The 23,431-nt window shown below is 42.5% G+C and overlaps 1 protein-coding gene across 2 annotated transcripts; it reads right to left on the bottom strand.

Annotated features, from left to right (window-relative positions):
• Positions 1-1,146: 1,146 nt before the first annotated feature.
• Positions 1,147-21,813, bottom strand: LOC130376825 (TLC domain-containing protein 4-B-like). Of its 2 annotated transcripts, none has more exons than XM_056583721.1 (7): positions 21,598-21,813; positions 14,249-14,418; positions 10,516-10,605; positions 10,210-10,268; positions 8,716-8,810; positions 4,921-4,994; positions 1,147-4,439 (listed from the first exon to the last, which is right to left on the bottom strand). In XM_056583721.1, exons 2-7 carry the CDS (start codon positions 14,401-14,403, stop codon positions 4,091-4,093), a joined length of 822 nt encoding a protein of 273 aa, XP_056439696.1. In that variant the 5' UTR covers positions 14,404-14,418; positions 21,598-21,813; the 3' UTR covers positions 1,147-4,090. The 2 variants fall into 2 exon arrangements, with proteins under 2 accessions (XP_056439696.1, XP_056439695.1); XM_056583720.1 differs by lacking the exon at positions 21,598-21,813 and adding an exon at positions 17,796-18,105 and having other exon boundaries at positions 1,148-4,439.
• Positions 21,814-23,431: the final 1,618 nt, after the last annotated feature.

Genomic DNA, 23,431 nt, shown 5'->3' with positions numbered 1-23,431 from the left:
TTAATCAGATTAATTAATTAATGACAGTAAATCTAAACCGGCAAATTATCAGTCCACAAACCTATTAAAAACCAAATGTACTTCCAAATGTTATCGTAAACTGGGTAGGCTAATGGATGCGTGACCTGTAGATTTTATATACGTATATTTAACAGTGGATTGTTGAATGCTCATCTACGGGGAGTCTTCCAGATGCAGTTTTTATACAATGAAACAACATTGACCTCTAGTGGCAGTATAAAAGCGCTGCGTGCTGTCGTCTCTTCGTTGAGCCTTGGGGTATGGAATGCCTGTTTCAGCTGTTGCATTTATTTATTAGGCTTACGTATAATCAAAGTATGTTGATGCACATATGAAAATTCTTCAAACAAGGGTATATTTGCCCATCATTTGGTGGTGAAAATGGAACTATTGTTATCAAAAATCAAGGTAGGCCTAACATTAACAATTAAGAAGTCAGGAGATTGGCATGAGCTCAGTATCAGTCTTCGTGTCAACAGTGGCAATGCAATTGCCAACTCACTTAACACCTTTCAATTGGTGAGAGAAAGGAAGCTATCTCTTGGTGCTAGGATCCTTTTTACAAATGTCTTTTAAGTAGTCACAATTAAAGACACAATGTCAACAACGCTATATAACTTGTTCATAATTGTATCTTATCATTTGGATACATTTTTCCGCGACAGAACCTGACACCTCTCTGACTCATGGCTGCCTTTGTCTCCCCTCGGGGAAGAAACGGGTGTTCTTAGCCTCGGTGTAACACATGGCTGCATAACACTTCTTCTGGTTGTCTCCTGTATGTCTAATAATACTCCTGATTGTGTGCAATTGCTGTCTTCTACTCACTGCTTATACTATTCATTATTTCCTCTTTACTACAATTGACATTAGTTTATATTTGATCATTCAATTAAATTACATTAAACTCACTGCATAATACATAGCCAGGTTGATGTACAAATGTTCATACAATTTTATGCTACACCACTTTTGATAAGCAATGGACTGGTTGACCTACTTCATCCAGCAATCAATTATATGCAGCACAACTGAACATTTTCCTCAGTTTACTCTTAATCTCCAAATATTGAGGTGGGTTGCATTATAATAAAAGATCGAGGAAAGTGGTTTTGCTCAACTGCCGCACATACACTTGGTTATTTATTATAATTACCACAATATATATGTAACATGGTCACTGGACAAAGAATGTAACAAAACAAAGCGGTTTATAATTGGCTTCACGTGTGAAAAGCCCTTTAGATAAGCCGAATAAATAGGCCTACGTCAAAGCAAAAAAAGGCAACAAAACGATGAAATACTTTATTATATTCAGTTTTTTATTTGCAGAGCCCAGATTGTTATCAACATTGCTGATTCGATTTCAAGTATCATATCGCACCACAGGCTGTCCATGTGCTGGATAGATGTTCACTATCGGCATCGTCACCAACTGTGGCGTACATTAGGTGGCACAAGGATATGCTTCAGGTCGGACGCCATCTGTACATGTACCTCGGCAAAAATAAACACAAAAAGATTACAAAAATATATAGGCCAAACGACATACAGCTTGCCAACACACGTTTTGTCTGGTTAACTGTGCAATACCCCATCATGCAATACCACATGCAGTAATAGAGGGTGCATGACGACCATATGCCATGCATAACCTTGCATACAGAAACCACTGGTATTTTATGTACTTGGAGAGCCTTTAACAGACATATTATCTCCCAATAATATCAAACCCAGAGCAGACACAGCCACTTTTAGACATTCATTCATATACAATCATTCAACATCATTAATCCCTTTCTACTCCCAAAAAACATTTCCTTCATCAGGTGATCGTTCACTTCGTTTTGCCTAGCCAAACTCAAGCCAAGCCTCTGCTTTAGTTTGTAAGGGGACTTCAATGCATGAAAGCAACAGTGAATGAGAACTTCAGAAACAATGGAACAACAAGGAAAATGATGGCAGAGTTTTGGCACTGTCATGTGCAAATCTCCATGAGGTTGGCATGGTGACACGTTATCTCAGTTGCTCGTTGCTAAACAGAAGTTTGATAACGTTGTGGGTAAACCCCCTCTTGAAGTACTTCCAGCTGTAATAGTAAAAGGCTGGCCCATGTTTTTTTTTAAAACAATCGTTGACGTGGTTTATATGCCCTGCTTCAATAAATAATCAAACGTCCCTATAGACATTGGCAAACAACGGCGAAAATCACCAGCAGAAAATAAATTGAGCGTTAAAAACTATCGTCCTGATTCTGAGAGGATAGCAGGAGTAAAAATCTGTTTACTTTGCGATGACCTTGGGACCTTGCTATTTTTTACCAAAGGCATATAGGCAGAAAAGGCTATGCTTTACATATCAAGACCAAACTTCAAACTTTGATCCGCTGTTTTTGATGATGGTTTAAAGAGGTTGTATGTGTAGATTAAATAAATACTTCATTTGGAAGATTAGGTCAATTTCAGAAACTTTTTTTCTTGCATTCAACACAAACATCAATAAATACATACTCAAATGTCAGCATCTTCTGTAATGAATGGTTTAGTTTTAGGATATGATAATGCAGCATTTTGATTATCTTATAAATCCATACAAAATAAGAACAAAAATCCCAGGGAAAGACGGGGTAAGAGGGAATGATCAATTGCACCGTCAGGAGCAACAGGAGTTTTGACGTTGAATGTTCATCCCTTTGGCATCCGATCCGATTGGCTCAAAACCAACAGTAACTAAATAGCTTGTGAATCAAACCAAATTATAATATATTATAGATACACTGGACGGAAATGCATCAAAAACCCAAAAGCTACCACTGATTTGAAATCCTGCAAGCACTCACTAGTTTTGTATTTCAATGTATCTCAGTGCATGTGTAAACTTGTTGCCAGGTATTTAATTCTATTGTATCCCTGTTGTGTCGGATTTATTTAGTTTCCTTCACTGTGTGCTCACCATTTGGCCACTCTGCACTGTACAGCCCTTTTTGTCTACAACAGTCGTCTATGTAAATCTGCTCCACCAATAAACTTCATTCGATTTTTTTCTTATTTGTATGGTCATAAAATACAGGCATCAGAGATTATACGTGTGACGTAATGTTAAGGAGTGGATGATGAGTATTTTGCAGTAACCACTGCTGAACCGCTGTTTCCGTACAATCCGTGTTGACATTCACGCTCCTTTATGGCAAGTCCTATGGCAGTCAGGCTACTGGGCCACCAGCAAATAAGGGCCCAGTCCGATGAGGTCATTGCACATCAGTCTCCGTTAAAAAATAATCCACAATCCAAAATTTGACGTCTAAATAGAAAATAAATATACACTTATAATCCTAATGTTCTTGAAATATTAACCTACCCTATGTCCATAATTCAACAGGGACGCGTGTGCTTCGTCCCTTTGTCCGTGTTTTCACTTGAGATTATTCTTCAACCTCTCTAAAATAAAAGCAATGGCAATAAAATATCTGCAGTGTAATCCCACAGTGACTCGACAACAGCTGGATTTAATAGCGGGAAACCAGACACAATTTTACCTCAATAGGAAATGTACATCCTGTATTCCACCACTATTCCCCCATAACTTGTTCCTCAAGGTCCCCATCAACAGTGACAAAAAAATAAAATTAAAGAGTCTATATTCTTTCTGAGCTTCCAACTGTGAAAGAGTAAAGTGAAGGATTGGACCTAAACCCCAAGAAGCCCATCAAGTACGTTTCCCTTCCCATGACAAAATATGTTCATCAAGGTTCTTCTCCGCTTTCCCTCACCCTCAGGGGTAAGAAGAAACCAACACAACAAAAGCATTAGCCGTGCAGGGTATTATCATTCCATCCATGGCTTCAAATCTGTCTGGTGTGCATGACGTCCACAAGTGCACAAACCACAACTCAGTGCTCCGAGACCTCAGCGAGACTTGCCCAGCCCCTTTTACTCTTCAACACAGGAGGTCCTTAGTTTTGCAGGACATTGGAACATCCTCGACAACACTAATGGTGTCCCAAGCAGGGCGTGCTGGTCATGTTCATCGGTCGCCGATTTTTTTCGTTTTCTGTACTCCTCTCTCCCTGTTAGTCCTTCTTTCCGTTCTCCTGGGGTGGCGGGTGTGGCAGCTGGGGCTTGAGGCCGTGAACCTGCTGTCCCTGCTTTCCTGCACGCAGCACCCGGCTGCATCCGCGGGCGATCTTGTGCATCCACATGACGTTCATGATGTCCAGGCAGATGCTGGAGCCGATCCAGGCCACGCGGCCTCCCCAGGGCACCAGGTAGTAGGCCGCCGTGCCGTACACCGCGCACATGCGGCCGTAGTACACCGGCATGACGGCGATGCGCACCGCGAAGAACACTGCTGCCATGGCGACGCCGTTGGCCATGTTGGACCGCGAGGCCCTAGGGTAGCCGAGGACCTCGAAGAACCAGCTGCGGGGGGGGGGGGGGGGGGGAGAACAGCGTGAAGGGGTGTGGTTGGGTGGGTGTGTATTGGGAGTACATAATTATTTGAAAAATATATAGCTTCCTACGACCCATTTTTAATTTTAATTTGTACTCACTATTTTTGACACGGTGGAGCACATATCAAAATGATGTGCAGCTCTACCACCTGTGACCCTGCTATAATATTTAGGCCCCCAAACTTTTCCACAGAGGTGTCATGGCACGATAAACACTTGTGTAGCTCCACAACTTTCAAATTAGATACTGTCCATTTGTGCTGTCAAACGTATGGCATCTTCACTAGGGTCGTCTATACTGGCGCACCACACTAGAGAGATGTGACTGGCCCCATTCATAAATGGATCAGACTCCTAAATGAGTGCGGTACACCTGTTTGTCTCCTACCATGACACACCTCTGTAACAGAAAAGGGTCTATGCCAGGTTGAGGGTTATAGGTGACCTACCGCTGATTGACACACGGGGTGGAGAACTCCGCGAGCAGCCGGAAGTTAGCAAAGTAAGGCAGCGTTCCCTGGCCCTGGAAGGACAAGGTTAAGAGGGAGACCACCAAAGGGGAGGGGGATAAAGAAAGGCACATGTCGCTGAGTCTCTGGGAACTGATCGAGGTTGAACGATCCTCTACCAAGGTGGCACCGATTAGTAAAGAACCATCCAAATCGAGCTTTTAACAGCTTGTCAGTTTCACAATTTAGCCAATGGGTTATATATTTATTTGAATGTTGCCCATACATGGACGGACATGTAATTGTCCCCTTAACTGAAATAGATAACATCTACGTCATTTTATTAAAAAGAACATCTTGGGATTCTTAGGGTGGGGGAAGGTTCAATCATGGCTGCTTTAAAAATAGTTGAAGGCCTCTCCAGATATAGAGCAATTATTTTTAGGTCTCAGCTCAGTCCTTTGGGACACAAAAGTTTTTTTACAGACCAACACAAGAAAAACATGCGTTGTTCGATTTATCTACAGTTTATCTGGGTTCATACTGAATGTTAATACGAAAAGTTCCCATCAACACAATAGTCGACATTGCATCACGACAGTTATGTTAGAACTATCTAAACCAGTACATCACAACAGTTATGGTAGAACTACGTAAACCAGAGCAATGAAAACACTGCACAGGCTTTGATACACATACAGTCAGCCAGCCACTGAATGAAAGGGCAATATACAGCCATGCAGTCAAATACAACTAAAACAATACGGTTGGATTTCAGGTTCACATTACTAAAGGATCAGGTCCCGGTTTCCATATGTGATCATCTGTATTCTCGTTTATACAGTTGCCCTAGACAGTGTTTGGCTGGACACACGTGTTAAAAAGTATCGGTAATGATGAACTATAGAAGCAACAAACCCACACATTATGTGTGCATTGCCGAACATTAAGATTCCAAAACTCTTCCTTGTTTATTTGTCCATCTATGAGAGGGTGTATTGATATTTGGGAAACCCAGACCTTAATCCAAGTAGCTTTGATCCCTAGTGTTTTCTGGTTACACCTTCAGGTCATATTACTTCTACCTCCTATGTATCGACAGACCGACTAGACCAGAGACCGTGACTTACCTTCCAAGGACTGAAAGAAAGAGCAGGTCACCGACACAATACTTACTATAATGCAACACACATGGATCGTCTTGGTATGGACTCTATATAAAGGTTAGGACACACACTTTGCCTCTGTCTCTCTCTCTCTAGCATGAGTATGCTAGTACCTCTAGGTACTGGTAAGTCCATACTGTGACTGGGCATCCTAGGTATCCTCACGGTTGCAGCACAAAAGCAATAACCGCAGACAAGACAGGAACAAGGGATGCCTACCTCCCGCCCACCTCCCTTAGGTTACTGACCCTGGTTTCGCGAAACCTTTTTCTTTAATTTTGCTTTGTTAAAACAGATTATTATGGCCATAATAACCCACGCTAAGGTTTGGTAATTTTTGCATGAAGAATTGGAAGAGAAGATTATGCGTGTTAAAGGTCGTATTAGCAATAGAGACACCACAGAAGACAGGACAGAAGACTGACAGATATTATATATATAAAGAAGAAAGAAGACTTCACTAAGGTTGGAAGCACTACAGAAAAGCCAAGATGTAAAGAGCATGCGTTTAATAGTCACTCATGGAGGTGGGAAACTTTTACTATCGTCATTATGTCAACATTTTAATTAGTTGAATGTATTAATGGTTAAATTAGAAAAACTAATTGTACCGCTTAAAATACAATTTAAAAAGTAGAGATGTTATATAAAACAATGAACATTTAAGGAAAGGATCATTACTAAACTCAAATTTGTATGATCTTCATTTGAAAAGGATCTCAATGTGTCTCTTTGATATTATCCTATGATATCAAAAGAGTACATACTCTATGGTGGTCTGTTGGGCATTGTCTGTATCAAACACAGAGAAACGTAATACATTAACTAACAACACTGACATTTGACAAAAAAGAAAAAGACTAAATACAACAGGTCCAACGAAGAAGGAAAACATATCCAAGTAATTTGAACACCTCAATTATACCAACAGGTTGCCAATTCAAACTTTGTATCGCACAGAACAAAACTGGTATTTCTGGGCCGAGGTTGTTGTGACATTGACGAGTGTCCAGTGACAGTATGGCCTTCTTTATTTACACTGCTTCATGTTTTTACCTAATTACTAATTAGAGTGGTGACGTACTTTAACTCAATATACACTGCATGTGCCAGAGATCTATCCAGTTTATATTTAAACATTAAGTCATTACATCCCAAAACTCTTGCAATCATTGAAAATACAGGAAGGTTAAGGCACTGGGGATCAAACCGTCCAGCAGTCTTACGTGATGAGTCACATACGAGATAAAGTTAACCTGTAAAGTCTGTTAGGCAATGACTACCGGCTGGGTAATGGTACAACAAGGAAGTCATCGAGAAACGGCTTAACAGCTATGCACTGGCTATAACTTTTTCTTGAGCACATTTGAATTGCAGTTTAAAATACCGACGTTAAGTGGCATGACCTTACTACATTTCATACTGCTTTCTTAGCAGGACAAAACCAGTATCTACACCATACCATAGTACTAGATGTAAAATACAGGAAAGCCTCTGTACAATGGGCACATTTTCTGAGCATAAGAAAGCACAGGTACAGAATCAGACTTTGGCACAAGAACAACAGGTGGGTGGTGAGTGGTTAGGTAGCTCGGCGACAGGTAGGAAAGGCATGTGGGCGGTTAAACAAGTTAGGAGTCATTTGTGGCATGCACAATAGCAGCAGCTACAGCATTCCCCGCCACCTTCTAGTAAGCTCTGCCTGGGAGGTTTCGAGTGCATGCAAACATGGGGTTAAAGCCCGGCATTCGGTTCAGCTAAAGCAATGGCGAATAAAGTGCAGCTTCGGTTCAAATCACACAACACTTAAGATAAGGAGGTCAGTAAAAACAAGACGAATGAAAAAAGTAGTTGAGAAGCACAGATATTCTAAGAACAAGAGTGGGGTTGGGGGGAGGAGCATTCCATGCAAAAAATACCATACGTCATTCATCTGCATTTTTCTTATCCCCCTGTTGACCTGGTGGGCTGTCGGTGCATCCAACCAAGAGTGAACCGTTCTCACCGTTTTGAAGCTGGTAGCCAACACGAAAGCTACGTCTGGAGCTAAATCACAACAACCTCATCTTTAGCCATCTACTGCTTAAAAAGGACCACTAGACTATCACTGGCGGAAGAGAGCTTCATATCCGTGCTATTTATCATTTTTCTATCCACTCATCCATCAATTTATCTGTCTATTGAATCCAGGGTCAAATCAACTCAAAATAAAACATTACATGAATCAACATTCACTTACTTAATTGAAAATGTACACCACATTTTCATTTTTCATTTACTTTACACTCAAATCTGACTCAAACCGACATTCTCTACAGATAATATTTCCTGGGTACCTGACAAGTACCTGTCCACAACGGCCACTTCCTCATTCAATCCAGTCCAAGTTGCCATTCCCTCTCTTACAAACCAAATCAGGTCATACACAACCTCAGCTTGTTGTCAACTATACAAACACTTCCTTCTCAACTCTCTCCACTAGTGGTGATGCGACTATCAACAGAGGGAACGCTAAGCTACGCACGGGCCACCCTAAGCTCCCAGCTTCACAGGAGTACAGCAGTTCACCCTTGGTTGTCTCCTTCCCGTCTTGGCTGCGCGCTCTGCTATTGGACAATAGGGAACTCACCAGTACATAGTAGTAAGCATACAATGCTGCCAGATGGTGCAATACAAAAAACTTGTCGCCTATCGCCTTCCAATAGTAAAATATAAGCAGGAGATCTGTAAGGAAGGGAGAGGAGAAGGAGGGAAGAAAAAAAAGAAGGAAAAAATGTTAAAAGGTGACCTTTCCCCTTTTCAAATCCCATTTCAAATCCCCAATGTGTCAAATCAAACAGTTAATGGTTGATTCATGCCGCAGTTCTCTTTGATCGTGCACTGCAGTGGCGGCTGGTGGTTTTGGGAGGGAGGGAGGAAGGACTGCGCGCTTGGTTGCCATTGGCCTGCTTGCACTGTTGGTGTATGGTGGCATAAGAATGTGAGACTCAAGTTGTTTCAGGGTGTTTTGGGGAACTACAAAATAGCAGGGAGGGAGTTATGTGAACAAAATGTATACAAAGCCACCAGTGGCATCACTGTAATTTGAGAAGGAAAGGATGCAAAGCATATTAGTCAAATCAGGCCTACTATTGATTTGTAAAAGTAAATCAAATAATCTGGGCCTATCATTGGGCCTATTTTTGCCCTCACTGACTGAAGTTATTTAGCTATGTTTAATTTCAGTTACAATTGCTTGTAATGCTACCAGTAAGTCATGCATACCTAGCAAACCATGTAGCACTCACAACACTGACGTTGCCATTACTTCTGGTGACCTTGATTTTGGGAAGTGGTCTACCTCTCCCTTGTTCGCTAACTTAGCACTGTAACTGAATGAATGGAATGCTTTTTGTAATAAGACGTTAACAATGTCCTCCGTTTCCAATGTTTCCATTGTGCATTTAGGATCTCGCTATCGCAGATTTCACTTGCTCTGCGTCTCTCAGATTGAGCACCGCGGCAATGCAGACCGGGTTTGCTATCGACAGCGTTGCCAGATTGGGCAGATTTCCCGCCCAATGATAATCTTTCCAGCCTAACATGGTTAAAAGTAGCCCAATTGGGTGGGAAATCGGACCAATCTGGCAACACTGCTCAACATCCAGGGATCCTGCTTATTGGTTCATAGCGCAGACGGATAGATTTTTGCGCGAATCAGACCCCTTAAGGTCCCACCCACTCAGAGGAGGATTTTCCTCCTCTCTCCCATTGAAACCCATGTTATCCACCGGCCGCCAGTACTTTCGGGGAAATGAATGGGAGTCAACGGAGGCGAACGGAGGCCGTTCCTCCCTGAAGTAATTGGCGATAGGCGATAGGGGGTGCTAATGTCCCTTTACCCAGGGAAACGAACATTATATATTCAAAGGCAATAAAGTAGTCATATTTAAGGGCATTAATTCATTACAATAGTCTGGGCAATCTACATTTTTTATTCTCAACAATGTTAGGGAGGATCTTCCTCCCTCTCCTCAATGGAGAAGCCTCCACTGGTGCACTGTGAGTCTATGGTGTGACCTCCCCCACCCCACCGCGCTCACCTTCATGCAGGAACACATGGCTTAACTGCCGTTTGTCTCACCAGATATGAGGTAGCCCGTTGTGATGGCAACGTTGATCTTCACCAGCGTCGGATCTCCCCTGTTGACACAAACCGAACAATGGTTCACTGTGAGGCAGGGGTTATTTACCAGACCTTTTTATGATGTGACCCAATGCCAATGAACAACAAGAATTTACAAAAGTGAATACATTATGCAGTTCTGTTCTATTATTATCATTACACATGTTTTTTTTTTTTTAACTAATTTAATGTCAATTTTTTCTCTTCTTTACTAAACAAGAAAAAGGAAGAAAAATAAATAGGTTAATAGGTGAGCTCTCTCACCATACTGGGTCTTCGTTGACGAGATCATCAAAAAACAAGATGTAGAGACAAAACAGCCCCACCAGGAGCGCATGCAGTGTTGACACCGTCCTGCAAGAGAGACAAACACACACACACACACAATTTCACTTTGAGATGTCAACAGGAGTGTTTTAACAGTCTCTTATTGAGCAAGAGTTAAACAGAGTGCTTAACGTCTTTTCAGGGCCCCATGGTAAATTAACTGCCTGGCAGCCAAAGGCTGGCGCTAGATTGACGATTGGGCAGTGAGTTTGTCAGTCCTTCAACGCCCCTGACCCCGCCCCCCCACCACCACCACCACCAGCCCACCAGCCCACCACCCCCCTAGCACCCAAGACTTCGGCCTCAGCGGAGGCTGGGGGGCAGCCAAGCGGTTCCTGGCAATCAGTCAGTGAGCTGGCCAAGAGTTCCAGGGCTGCTCTGGGAATTCACAAGCTCAGGAGTGGCAGTGAGACGGTCGGAATAAAGTGGGTCTGACAGAGCAAGGCATCATCTACGGCCCCGTACCCATCCTGGTTAACGTGGGTCCAGAGATCGTGTGTAACAACACTTGAATCTGGGAATGTGGAGAATGCTCAGAAATGCAGATGGGCCACGGATATGACGGTAGACGTTGGCGATGCACAATAGCACAAACCACGTGGGGCAGCAGCAGCTCAGGAGGTACCGCGGGTTGGCTGGTAACCGCAAGGTTGCTAGATCAATTTCCCGGGTCCTCCTAGCGGAGTGTCGAGGTGGCCCTGAGCAAGGCACCTAACCCTTAACTGCTCCAGACTGGCTGGCTGTCGCCTTGCATTGGCTGACACAGCCTTCAGTGTGTGAATGTGTGCATGATGGGTGATTGTTAGGAAATATTGTAAAGCTCGTCGGATAAAAGCGCTATATAAATGCAGTCCATTTACCCACATTCTCATTACCTGTGCAAAACTAAATATAGTATTGCCATCAATTAAGCCTCAGGAGCTTAGAATAAAAACTAAAATATCCTGAAACAATCTTTCATGATTACAGTAAGATTGATATAGACATACAAACAGTGATTTAGACTGAGATGAATGTCCATAGTCCAAATAACCTACCATATAAAAAATATAAACAAATATGTACCAGGAATTTCGCAAGATAAGAGAGCTGGGATGCATTGAGTTATCAATAATGATCTGGAAAGGGTTCCTGGGATACAATAAGAAAGGAAATTTCCTAATTCCACGAACATACAAAATAAGGACAGCCTTTATTAACAACCACACCACCATTGACAATTACAATACTTAAAGGTCCCATGGCATGCTACTTTATGGATGCTTTAATATAGATATTAGTGGGCCCCTAAGACAGTATTTGAAGACGTTCCCGAAATCCAGCCGTGGTGCAGGATTACAGCCACTACGAGCCAGTCGCACATTGAGCTTTCGCCAAACGCACCATTTCCGTATCAACAGTAGGGCTAGAACCGAGCGAAAAGAATACAACCAACCCCCCTTGCAATGAGCAATGAGTCTTCCAACCGAAATCAATGGATTTCGCTACCATACTTGATGGTAAAAAAGAAGATGAGGATGTCTGCATTGCCTTGGGAGAGTGTAGACTCTAAACTCTCCCCAGGCAATGCAGACATCCTGAATTGTAAATCCAGGATTAGGGATTATTTACTATCCATGTTAAAAAGAAGGAATAAAGCCTCAGATTGCATTTTTTTTTAAATATTGAATATGCTTAAAGGAAGCAGGATTATTACCTAATTTTTCACTTTATTTTGTTTTTACACATTTGAAGATTTTATTTAAAGGCATTTGTCTTGTTATCTTCATTGTTGTTGTTGATCCGAAAATGATCCGACCCGTGACTCCAAAACTCTGTTGCACCCCTACGAGGCACACACAGCCTCTACATATCTATATCATATGATATATATCATATGATATATTATATAAGCTATGTGCGCCTCAAGACGATATTATGAATCTCAAACGACTGCGTCGGGTTCTCCGACGCCCCAGCGCTTAGGCACCACCGCCACCTGCACAGGGCAGCGCCGAGGCAGTGGTCCCTCGGCAGCGAGCAGCGGGGCTCAAGCGGGATGTCCATGTCCTCCATGTCGCAGTTCATGTACTTCAGGGAGCCAAGCCAAAGTTCCTTTCCCCCCCCCAATTCCTTTTCAACCATGGCTGAGCTAACCCCAACTACGAGTCTCGTTGTGGAAATACCAGAGACGAGAGTCCGACGTGTGATGCGCCATAACACCAACAGCAGAACTGTTATCCAAATAACAAAGTGTGTACAACACTTGCGTTACAGTCCCGGAGCTCTATATCTCAATAATATCATATGATACATATTATCACGGCCAAAAGCTGTGTGCGCCTCCAGACGATATTATAAATCACAAACGACTGCGTCGGGTTCTCCGACGTCTCTGATTCTACCACTACCAAATCAATCTGAAGTGGACTGAACCGCACGCTGCCGGCTGCCGGCTGCCAGCTGCCAGCTGCCAGCCATGGGACCTTTAAACGCCATCGAGAGATTGCTATGCTCGATTCAAGACCGTGGCTTTTTTTAGTTCTAAAATCATTTCAATGTAAAAGGAAAGTGTAGCCTCGAGATGAGTGTCCCTGATACAGGTGGCCATTCATCACATAAAAAGGTCTACACACAACCTGACGAAAGCACATTTTATTTCAGGAAGGAAGTGAGAGTGACACGACTAATTCTCCCCCAACCACAGACTCTGTGGCACCATCTCTATCAGTAAGTATGAGAGAAAGAGCTGGATAGAGAGAAAGAGAATTCATTTATAACCCTCAACCCAGAGCCGTTATACATAATTCATTCATTTTTATAAACTGGCCTTTTCCTTTCCATCCATTCCCTTTCAGCGTCGATGGGACTTGCGCCAGAGATTTTCAATCATAGCTAACAACATATCACAATGCGAGCCCAATCCACAACACGATAGCCATGTTGTGAAATGGTCAATTGAATCAAAGCACACAGAGGGGTTACATGGAAAGCACCCAGTTAGATCAAGGTTGTCCAACAGCTGAACTCCATCGAGCTTTCTGGCTTCATCCTAAAACCAGCAGATCCTTGTTTGTTATATTTGGTGGACTGAAACTGGCATACAATGGTGTATGATCCCTGTACGACCGGAGGCATTTTCAGGCACGCTAACATGCTTTTGAGAACTTGCATTGACCGTACAGCATGCGTTATGGCGCGATGCTAGCCACCACTATGTTACTATAAAGAGACCTCAAGTTTGAAATATAGTCTCCACGAACCCAGGCATTTATATTTAGCTCTTGCACTACAAATGCTTGGAAAGCAAGTGATATACATCTTGCTCTTCCTGGAGTGGCAAGTTAGCAGAAAAAAGCAGTTGACCTGAAATAGGCCTATATCAAATCACAAATCCAACCTTGACATGATATCTAAAAACACAGCTGAAAGTGGTTCTCAATATCCATAAAATAGTATCAATCTCATACATATAATATTTAAGGAACAGTGTGTCCCGTTATTCAAAAGTTATTTATTATCGAGATATATATATATATATATATATATATAATGATGTACAAAGAACATTATAATTCCATAAGTACCACCAACTCCCTTTCTTTTGGCCCCCTACCAAACAAATAAGTATTGACATGCATACGGGGTACTGTACCCCTCAACAGAATGTACCCCCTCCCTGCGGGCTCACCTGGAGTTCCACTCAACCTTCTGCTTGTCACTGAGGACGTCGAAGCCCGGGCTGATGCGGGTGGACACCCAGGGGCTGGCCCTGTGGAAGAGCCACTGGAAGCCCAGGAAACTGGTCACCGAAATGGCCAAGATCAGCTGGCTGAATGTGTCCATGGCCGCCCTACCCTGCTGTGAGTGTGGAGGGGGAGAAACATAGAGAAGAGGTCATTTCGATAAACAGGATGATTTCAACTGAAAAAAGCGATCTCCACTTCATCACTACCGTTGTTTGATGTGGTTTACTGGGTTGGTTGTGAGGCTGAAGAGGGAAATGCCCGACGGTTGAATTCAAACTGCTCACCCAACCCAAAGAAGATATATTAAAAGGGAAACAAAACCTTGTTTGAGCTAGGCCCCGCCCACTGTCAAATCATAAAAATAATACAAGGAAGCTTCTGTCGCACCTTTTTTTATTTACTGCAAGGGCTATGTGGCTGATCAGGCTTCCACCATCACCACTCATAAGATCGCGGGAGGAGGAGGGTGTAGCCAGAATGTTTGATTGACATTACCTTGAAGGCCATCCATAGTCCATGTTTAAGAGATTTGGACCAAGATCAATCGATATCACACCTATTGAACCCACTACCTCACCTCTCATCTTTGTTTTCCTTTAAACAGTCAATACTTAACCTATAGATCCCTAGGTGCGTTAAAGATGCTGTAGGTACAATTCAAGGGCTATTATTTGGGCGTAATTTGTTTGAGATATAGTCGTAATAAATTCACTTTCAGAATATCCATTTCAAGTAGACTGTGCCTCTGTATGAGTCCATTTAGATTTGAGATGGCACCCAGGACATTTCTATCAAATCAGGGCATCTCCCCCCTGATTGGTTAGGGAATCCATCTTTCCTGTCAATCGAAAAATAATGTACTCTTCCCCTCTTCTCCCTTTACAAAATTGTAAAAGCAGTAAAGGACCCACCAGGTGGGATATTGAGTAAAAGTGGCCCTTCAACATGGAACATTGTACACTAAACCGACTGGGTCGTTCAAAACCAGCCAAACAGTCTTTCGCTGATACACGCCAAAAGATAGCGATTTGTCCAAAGGACAAAAACTTATAAAAGGTCAATGTTTAACTAAATCTCATTCCCACTTTAACGCTAGCAGGCCTACCAAGTAACTTCTATGGCATTTGTAAGTAAGTACGGGTCCACAGATGTAGTTGTTATGAAAACCATTCTGGTATTTAGCGGTTTCTAAAGGCGAGGGATGTGTGCTTAGCCGAAAGTTTTTTTAGTATCTTTACCATTAATTTTTTTTATAATAGGATGCCAAGATATAAATTGATATAAGCTTCTCAAATAAGTGAATCAATAACATATGAGCCATTATTTGACAAATATAATTTCCAGTGTTTACACAAATAATTAACAGAGCAATGCTCCATGCAATGACTTTGTAAAGGAAAGTATAGGTTACATTTGTTTTGATTCTGCCACAAAGCAGTAAATAAAGATTAATCATTTCGAAATGATCAAAACTAAACACGTTTTCAACTTTGAAATCGTACCTTGATTTAATAATACCTAAATGTTTACTACCGACCTTAAGGTGTGATTCAAAGGTCTTTCTAACCTGGGAATAAAGAATTTGCCAGACAATTGAACAGGTTATTTAAGTTGACATCCTAACCTTAATTTCCCGTTTGTGACTTACACTTGGAATGCAGTGACAGTGACATCACTTAGGTATGAATTGTGAATGGAGGCAGCGTCTTAGATCATCATGTGTCATGTAAATGCAAACACCTTTTAATGGGTTACATCTTCATCACGTGTATCGCCCACGCTAAGCTCACGCTTCAAATACGTGTGCGTGGCAATGTTTTGCTCAGGGACACCTTGACACTCAGCTAGGAGGAGCAGGGGTTAGGACTAGCAACCCTCCGGTTGCCAGTCAACCCCCTGTACCTCCTGGGCCATTACCCCCCCACGTTTGTCTGTGAGTGACTGAGTGAGTGTGTATGTTCTCTGTTGTGATTAAGGAAAACTGTATTATTGCATATAGTGTGTACATAGCCAAGGAGATGATACCAGTAAACACTTCAGCATACAAATTAAATGTACACTTCATAAAGAAGTGTCTTATTAATTTTAAAGAAATTTGTAATATATCATACGATATAAAAAAACTGCATAAGCCGTAATGAAGAGCCATATCCTTTTTTGACGCATTAAGCATTGTAGCATTAGAGGCATAAGTACTATTATGGTAGGCCTACAAAGTTGCGGGAAAATTAGTCCTTGTTTTTTCAGCAGAGGTAACTTAGATTAGTTAAAGTTTATATACATAACATTTCAAATAGCTTGTAGCTTAAAATGACCTGGCCTATCTATAGTCAATGCTGTTTGATATTGATTTCAATAATGTTATCTATCAAATCACATTGTTTAACTTATGTAGTACGCAAACAAAAAAGCTGGCCATACTACTCTCCCTTTGTTTACATGCCATGTTGCACTGCCATATTTTCACAGCAGCCTCTGACAAACTACTGACAGACCAGTTGAACTGACTAAATAACTACTATACAAACACATATAACAATAATAACAGCACAATTATTAATACATCACTGCACATCATCATTTGACACTCAATGCTGTATTAGGCGATAACATCGTTTTGAAGGTGTTGCCCAGACTAATGCCTGTTGTTGCAAATCTGGGGGCTAGGGAAGCCATGCATTATCTTCAACATGCAAACAGTCATGCTTGTTAGGCAGGTTCCGTCGGGGTGGACAAGGTCAAATACCCTATGGTCGACTTAAAGAAGCAGTGCAGGGAGAAGCAGAGGCAGAGCACCCGTTGCACGGACGGTGGCCTACCTGTCTTCATTTGAACCTAACTGTATAGCAACTAAATAAATCGATGCCCATACAATTTTAAAAGTGGATTCATAAGGTCTCAATGAATTAAATAACTCAAAAACTTTAGCTTTAATGAGATGGAAGCGAATTTGTATTGAAAATACATAAACGTCACACTTTGTACGTAGGAATGGCATCGTTACGCGGATAGCGTTATTGCATAGTAACCTACACAACCAAAGTAAACAAAGATGTTGTTTGATTAGGTATTTCAGAAGCAAATACATATTGCAATACATCTAAATCGTCCCTGTAAGCCGACATAAACCCACAGCCATTGCATATAACGTAGTTAAAACCTTTCGGAAGCCAGCGTTAAAATGTCCTTGCATAACATGGGTGGATCTTTTGATAGAGACGAAATGGTTGCCTGCGAAAAGCCCCGTCATAAATCATAACGACCCGGACAGCAGATCTGGCACAATCAAGACACCAATGCACAGTGTGCGTGTGTGTACGGGTAGGTTGGATGGATGGACAGCCCATGCAATCGATGGCTTGCGCCGCATTGCTTGTCACTTCATATACCCGGAGAAAAACAGGGTCTCACATCGGTGTGTCTACATGCGTGTGCGTGTGTGTGCAGTACATAAACACACAGGCCTACCGCGACCTTAGACAGTCTTACCTTTTCACGCTCATCAAGAACAGCCCTCAATCAACTTCTCATGGTACTCAATCGATCGGGGAGTGTGTGGTGAACGCCGAGGCTGTGTCGGATCATGTCGACGAGAGAGACAACTGCCCGCACACACATGGACACACGGTGAACCACATGTCTGCCGCTCGGTGTCTATAGGGTGCTCGCTACTAAATGAATTACATACAAAACCGTGGCGATAACCGCCACGCAGTTTCACGTCCGCATATGGAAATGATTGGGGGAGGTTAGGACGACCACGCTCACTCCTGTTCTGGCGCTCTCTCTCTCTATCTCTCCTCCCCTTATTGGGATCGAGTTACAGCGATTTTTTTTAGACACACACACACACACACACACACACACACACACACACACACACACACACACACACACACACACACACACACACACACACACACACACACACACACACACACACACACACACACACACACACACACACACACACACACACTCAATTGTGCCTATTTATAGCATGAACCAAGTATTGATGTTAAAGGCACTCAGTCTAAACCTATAATTTCAACTAATCATAATATGCATCTCACACAAAAACATTGAAAATAAAAACTATTACGAGTAAACCCAAAGTTGGTCATAGAAATTCGACATGTAAAAAAACAAAGGTAGGTGGACAACCTCAGCCTTTTTTAAGATGTAGAGGTAAACAAGGCACTGCAAGCTTTCCATTTAAATGAATGCAGAAAGATACCAACCAGCTAGTGTCAGAAAATGTTAGTTCAACAGCTCTAGCCACCACAGCTCTGTCGGTCTTTTCAAGGCCCACTTGTCTTAAGAAAATATAATGGGGAGAAATCCATATTTAGATTTGTGTGTGTATCACGTTGGTGTTTGCACACTGCTGCTAGCAGCAGGCATTGCATGTGCACACACAATCACAAAAAGCACATTCATGAAGCCTCAAGTATTCTCATGCATCATGCAAAAAAAATTAAAATATTTTCCCATGCATCAGCAAACATTCTATCCATGCAACCACTTTAAAGGCAATATGGAGAACGGTTTGAAAGGCTGTGTCTGTTGGCTCAAAGAAAACTGTGCTTTTCATGGCATGGTTGTGCTTCAGGCAGCAAGGTTGCGAAAGTCCAGAACATCACATGATAAAGGCAGTGTGACTATATATAACAGTCCCTCTATGGCTCAAAATCTCCTTGTTATTCGATTGTAGGGTTTGAAAGATGCTTCTGGTTGATTGCCTTTTGATTTCCAGTATCCATCATTACACTCCCATTACACACAGATTGGAAAACCCAAAGGGTCAGATGTATTATAATGTGTGGCTCATTCATGATATAATCATGTCATCAGTATAATTTATTGCTAAAAGAAACAACAATTGTAGCCTATTTTGTTTATATGAACTGTAAGGCAAGGCAAGGCAAGGCAACTTTATTTATATAGCACTTTTCATACACAAGGCAGACTCAAAGTGCTTCACATATAAACATTGTTATACATTAAAAAAAAGAAAAGAAAACATATGCAAAGAAATGAGTAAAATAGAAAGTTGTAGGCCTTCTCATGTTTTTTCTGTCCATTTATCTGTCTATTTTCACATCTCATTAGCCTAAATTGTTAAACATAAATACTAACCTTAATATTTTTATAGACAGATCCTTTTGAAATGTTGAAATGATGATTGGGTTGTTTATTGCACTTTTCCAGATTATATATATCAGGTAATACAAATTGGCTATCTTTACATTTTACGACATATATACTATTTATATTAGAAAACAAAAGGCTAGTCAAGGCCGACAGTGGGTTAGGGGAGAGAAGAAACAAGGAGTTATGTAACAGACTGCAATAATCATTTGTAATCCCACTGTTTTCGGACCAACCGTGCAAAATCATTTCAACATTTCTTTATATAGGATTAGTTTATTTGATTAACATTGTTTTATTTAATCGCCAAAGTAACACGCTTTCTGCCGCGCTACATTATGGGTAAACGGAAATGGTCACGTGACGGGACGGAGGGGTTGTTGGCGCTCCGTCAAACCGCTGCTTTCAGTGTATGTCTTTCTTTATAGGTCAATGTGCGTCAATAGCGTGGTAAAATTGTAAAAATGTAACTATTTTGATCTTCGTCAAACATATGTTTTCTTCCTAATGTAACACAAAACAACATTTAAACATTGTAGTGACAGGATACCCACTGAATAAATGGAAGGCTTGCTAGCTAACTGGTCATAATTATCGTAATTGAATTTCTGCTAATTGAGCTCATTTGTATTTTGCAGTGACAGTGAATGTCGAGGACCCGCATATACGTTTAATTTCGTTAAACACAGGGGTTCAAATCACTTTTCCATCCGGTGACCTGTGTGGAGGTGCCTTTTACCCAGGACAGCAACTATTTTGTGGACAGCCTAGTTTGAAATAACAACTACAAACAACGGATTCTGAATTACGAGGTTAGTAAAAAAATTGTTGGTGGTGTAAACAGTTAAAGTTGATGCCACAAGTGCTTTCTGAGTTACCCAACAGTTTTATTTTATTTCTGTAGTCCCCCAACAATGATTCTGTTCAACAAAGGGCTTCACAGACTAACTTCAGTGCCAGATAATCACAATTCACAAAGCAGAAAACGTATACAAGTCAGCTCTCGCCTAAAATGTATCATTAGCTGAGTGATGCTAGGCAGTGCTTAACTACTGTTAATGCAATTATTACTCTAGCCACTAGGTGGTAGCAGAGGGCTTCATTTAAACTGCCTCTGTCGCTGTGCATCAAACCAATTCACTGGGTTTGGACAGATATATATTTGGTAGGCTTTGAAATATAAGTATCTTATAATTTCATTAAAAAAAATAAAAATTAACGTAACTGCATAACTTTTGGTAAAGGTGATCCATTTAGGCCATTCAGCAGCCAATAAGTCCCTGATAGTTATTCCTTTGTTCATGAATGTGTTTTTTATAAACTCTGCATTGTTCTTCCAACAAGTATTGGTATTGCCCTCAAGATGTTTGAACGGCTGATGACAACATAAAACATAGTCTCAAAGGAAATTCACTCGTCTCAGTCACGAGAATCAATGAGCGACGTAACCTGAAATGTGTAACGTTTTTTTCCTTAATGCTTGCCGTTTTAAAATCATCTTCAACTCGTGGAGCAAAAACTGGGGCAATTCAAAAATGACACAAGCCTCCTAGAAACGACATCAAACACACATACACTTACACATGCTGCAATTTGATTGTTTATGTACTTGCAGTGCCTTATCGGTTTACCATACATTTCCTAGGTGGTAATATATCATTGAAATCATTAGCTTTTGAGTTATCCACGAAATAGACTCTTAACCCATGAGATCTCTCAGCAATGGAACCAGAATCAATTAATTCAGATTATATGCGTACAATATACATATATTTATTCAGCTTGAAGCCATGGATTATTTCCAGACTCAAAAACAATAAAAATGCAAGCAAAATGATGAACTCTCAAAAGGTAAATCGCCATAATAATTTATCTCGGGATATTTGATTATATCCCAACCGGTCGATTGCACTGTTCCGAAGTGGAGCACCCCATTCTGTCAACCACATAACTCTAGCTATCCTTATATACCCATAATGCAACAACAAAACACAGAAACACTACTCAGAAATCATTGCAGCCATTTGAGTCATGTGTGTCCCCAGGCCATTCTCTACCACAGAAGACTTTGTGTGCTGTGATTAACATTAAACAACCACCAAGGGAGATGATTCGCATGTTCAGATTGTAATTTACGTACTCATTCCTCAGCGTTGTAGTGTTTCCACCTCGCTTCAACCCACTGTGTCCCCGGACTATGGGAACGCTCCGACCTCTCTGACATGACTCTGAGTGTTTTGGATGTAGCCTGGAGCGATGACTCTACTAGAGTTTTATAGTTGACCGGATGACTACGTTTGCAGAAAATCAAACTAACAAAGATGTATGACCTAAGGGTTTGGCCTATCAGGGCGACTGCGAGTGGGAGGGCAGACATGCCAACTCTAAAGGAGACTTATTATACCACCAGGTGTGACTGTGATTAGCCATTAGCAGATTTTCAAAATGGCTAGTAATGGCTAATCACACTCACCTGGTGGTATAATATTTCACCTTTAAGAGGGCCGTGACACGGTCAATGTGTTGTGTATGAGTACTACTTCATACACAATGGTGACCTTATAAAAAAACTCATGTCAAGGCAATAAACAAACTGAAAGCAGCACACAACATTTTATTCACAAAACTCCAGTATCAACAACAAAGGTGTGCGAATGAAAACTATGTATTCAGTATGGGCACGTTTTCTGGTAGACATGATTTAGATACGTGAAATCTAACACGAGTTTCCCGCTAGGGCTAATCATGTTTGTATGCTATGAGCATACTTAGCTTTAATTGGTAGAAGCTATGCATACCATTAGCCACTCGTATAATCAGCGATGTAAGACGGATATGGTAATCTACACTTAAACATCAGTGCCAATTAGCTTTGTTATTGTTCTGTGTTCACATTAGAGATCCTAATGCCCAATTCCGATTTATATTCACAACCTGACTGTTGACACCAGTGTAGCATTGGAGATCAGGGATCAGAATTATATAGGATCTTGAAATACATTTGAATGTGGCCCAAATTAATAAAATGTTAATATAAACGGCACATGCACAATGGGAAAATCTGGATAAAAAATGCCATTATTTCTTTATTTAATACATCCAAACGACCCCTTAAAACATATTAGCTGATCTTACTACAGCCATGACCATATAGCTGTGACCTAGGCGAACCTGGGCTTATTGCATTTCTAGAGGGTTACGCATCACATCACAAATCAAATTGTGTCCATTGCCATGCGAGTGTGTGTATGCGTGCGTGCGTGCGTGCGTGCGTGCGTGTATGCGTGCGTGCGTGCGTGCGTGCGTGCGTGCGTGCGTGCGTGCGTGCGTGCGTGCGTGCGTGCGTGCGTGCGTGCGTGCGTGCGTGCGTGCGTGCGTGCGTGCGTGCGTGCGTGCGTGCGTGCGTGCGTGCGTGCGTGCGTGCGTGCGTGCGTGCGTGCGTGCGTGCGTGCGTGCGTGCGTGCGTGCGTGCGTGCGTGCGTGCGTGCGTGCGTGCGTGCGTGCGTGCGTGCGTGCGTGCGTGCGTGCGTGCGTGCGTGCGTGCGTGCGTGCGTGCGTGCGTGCGTGCGTGCGTGCGTGCGTGCGTGCGTGCGTGCGTGCGTGCGTGCGTGCGTGCGTGCGTGCGTGCGTGCGTGCGTGCGTGCGTGCGTGCGTGCGTGCGTGCGTGCGTGCGTGCGTGCGTGCGTGCGTGCGTGCGTGCGTGCGTGCGTGCGTGCGTGCGTGCGTGCGTGCGTGCGTGCGTGCGTGCGTGCGTGCGTGCGTGCGTGCGTGCGTGCGTGCGTGCGTGCGTGCGTGCGTGCGTGCGTGCGTGCGTGCGTGCGTGCGTGCGTGCGTGCGTGCGTGCGTGCGTGCGTGCGTGCGTGCGTGCGTGCGTGCGTGCGTGCGTGCGTGCGTGCGTGCGTGCGTGCGTGCGTGCGTGCGTGCGTGCGTGCGTGCGTGCGTGCGTGCGTGCGTGCGTGCGTGCGTGCGTGCGT

The sequence above is a fragment of the Gadus chalcogrammus genome, chromosome 23 (assembly GCF_026213295.1).
Source record: "Gadus chalcogrammus isolate NIFS_2021 chromosome 23, NIFS_Gcha_1.0, whole genome shotgun sequence".
NCBI lineage: Eukaryota > Metazoa > Chordata > Actinopteri > Gadiformes > Gadidae > Gadus > Gadus chalcogrammus.
Note: the sequence above shows the minus strand (reverse complement) of the source record. Positions and strands in the feature narration are given on the sequence as shown.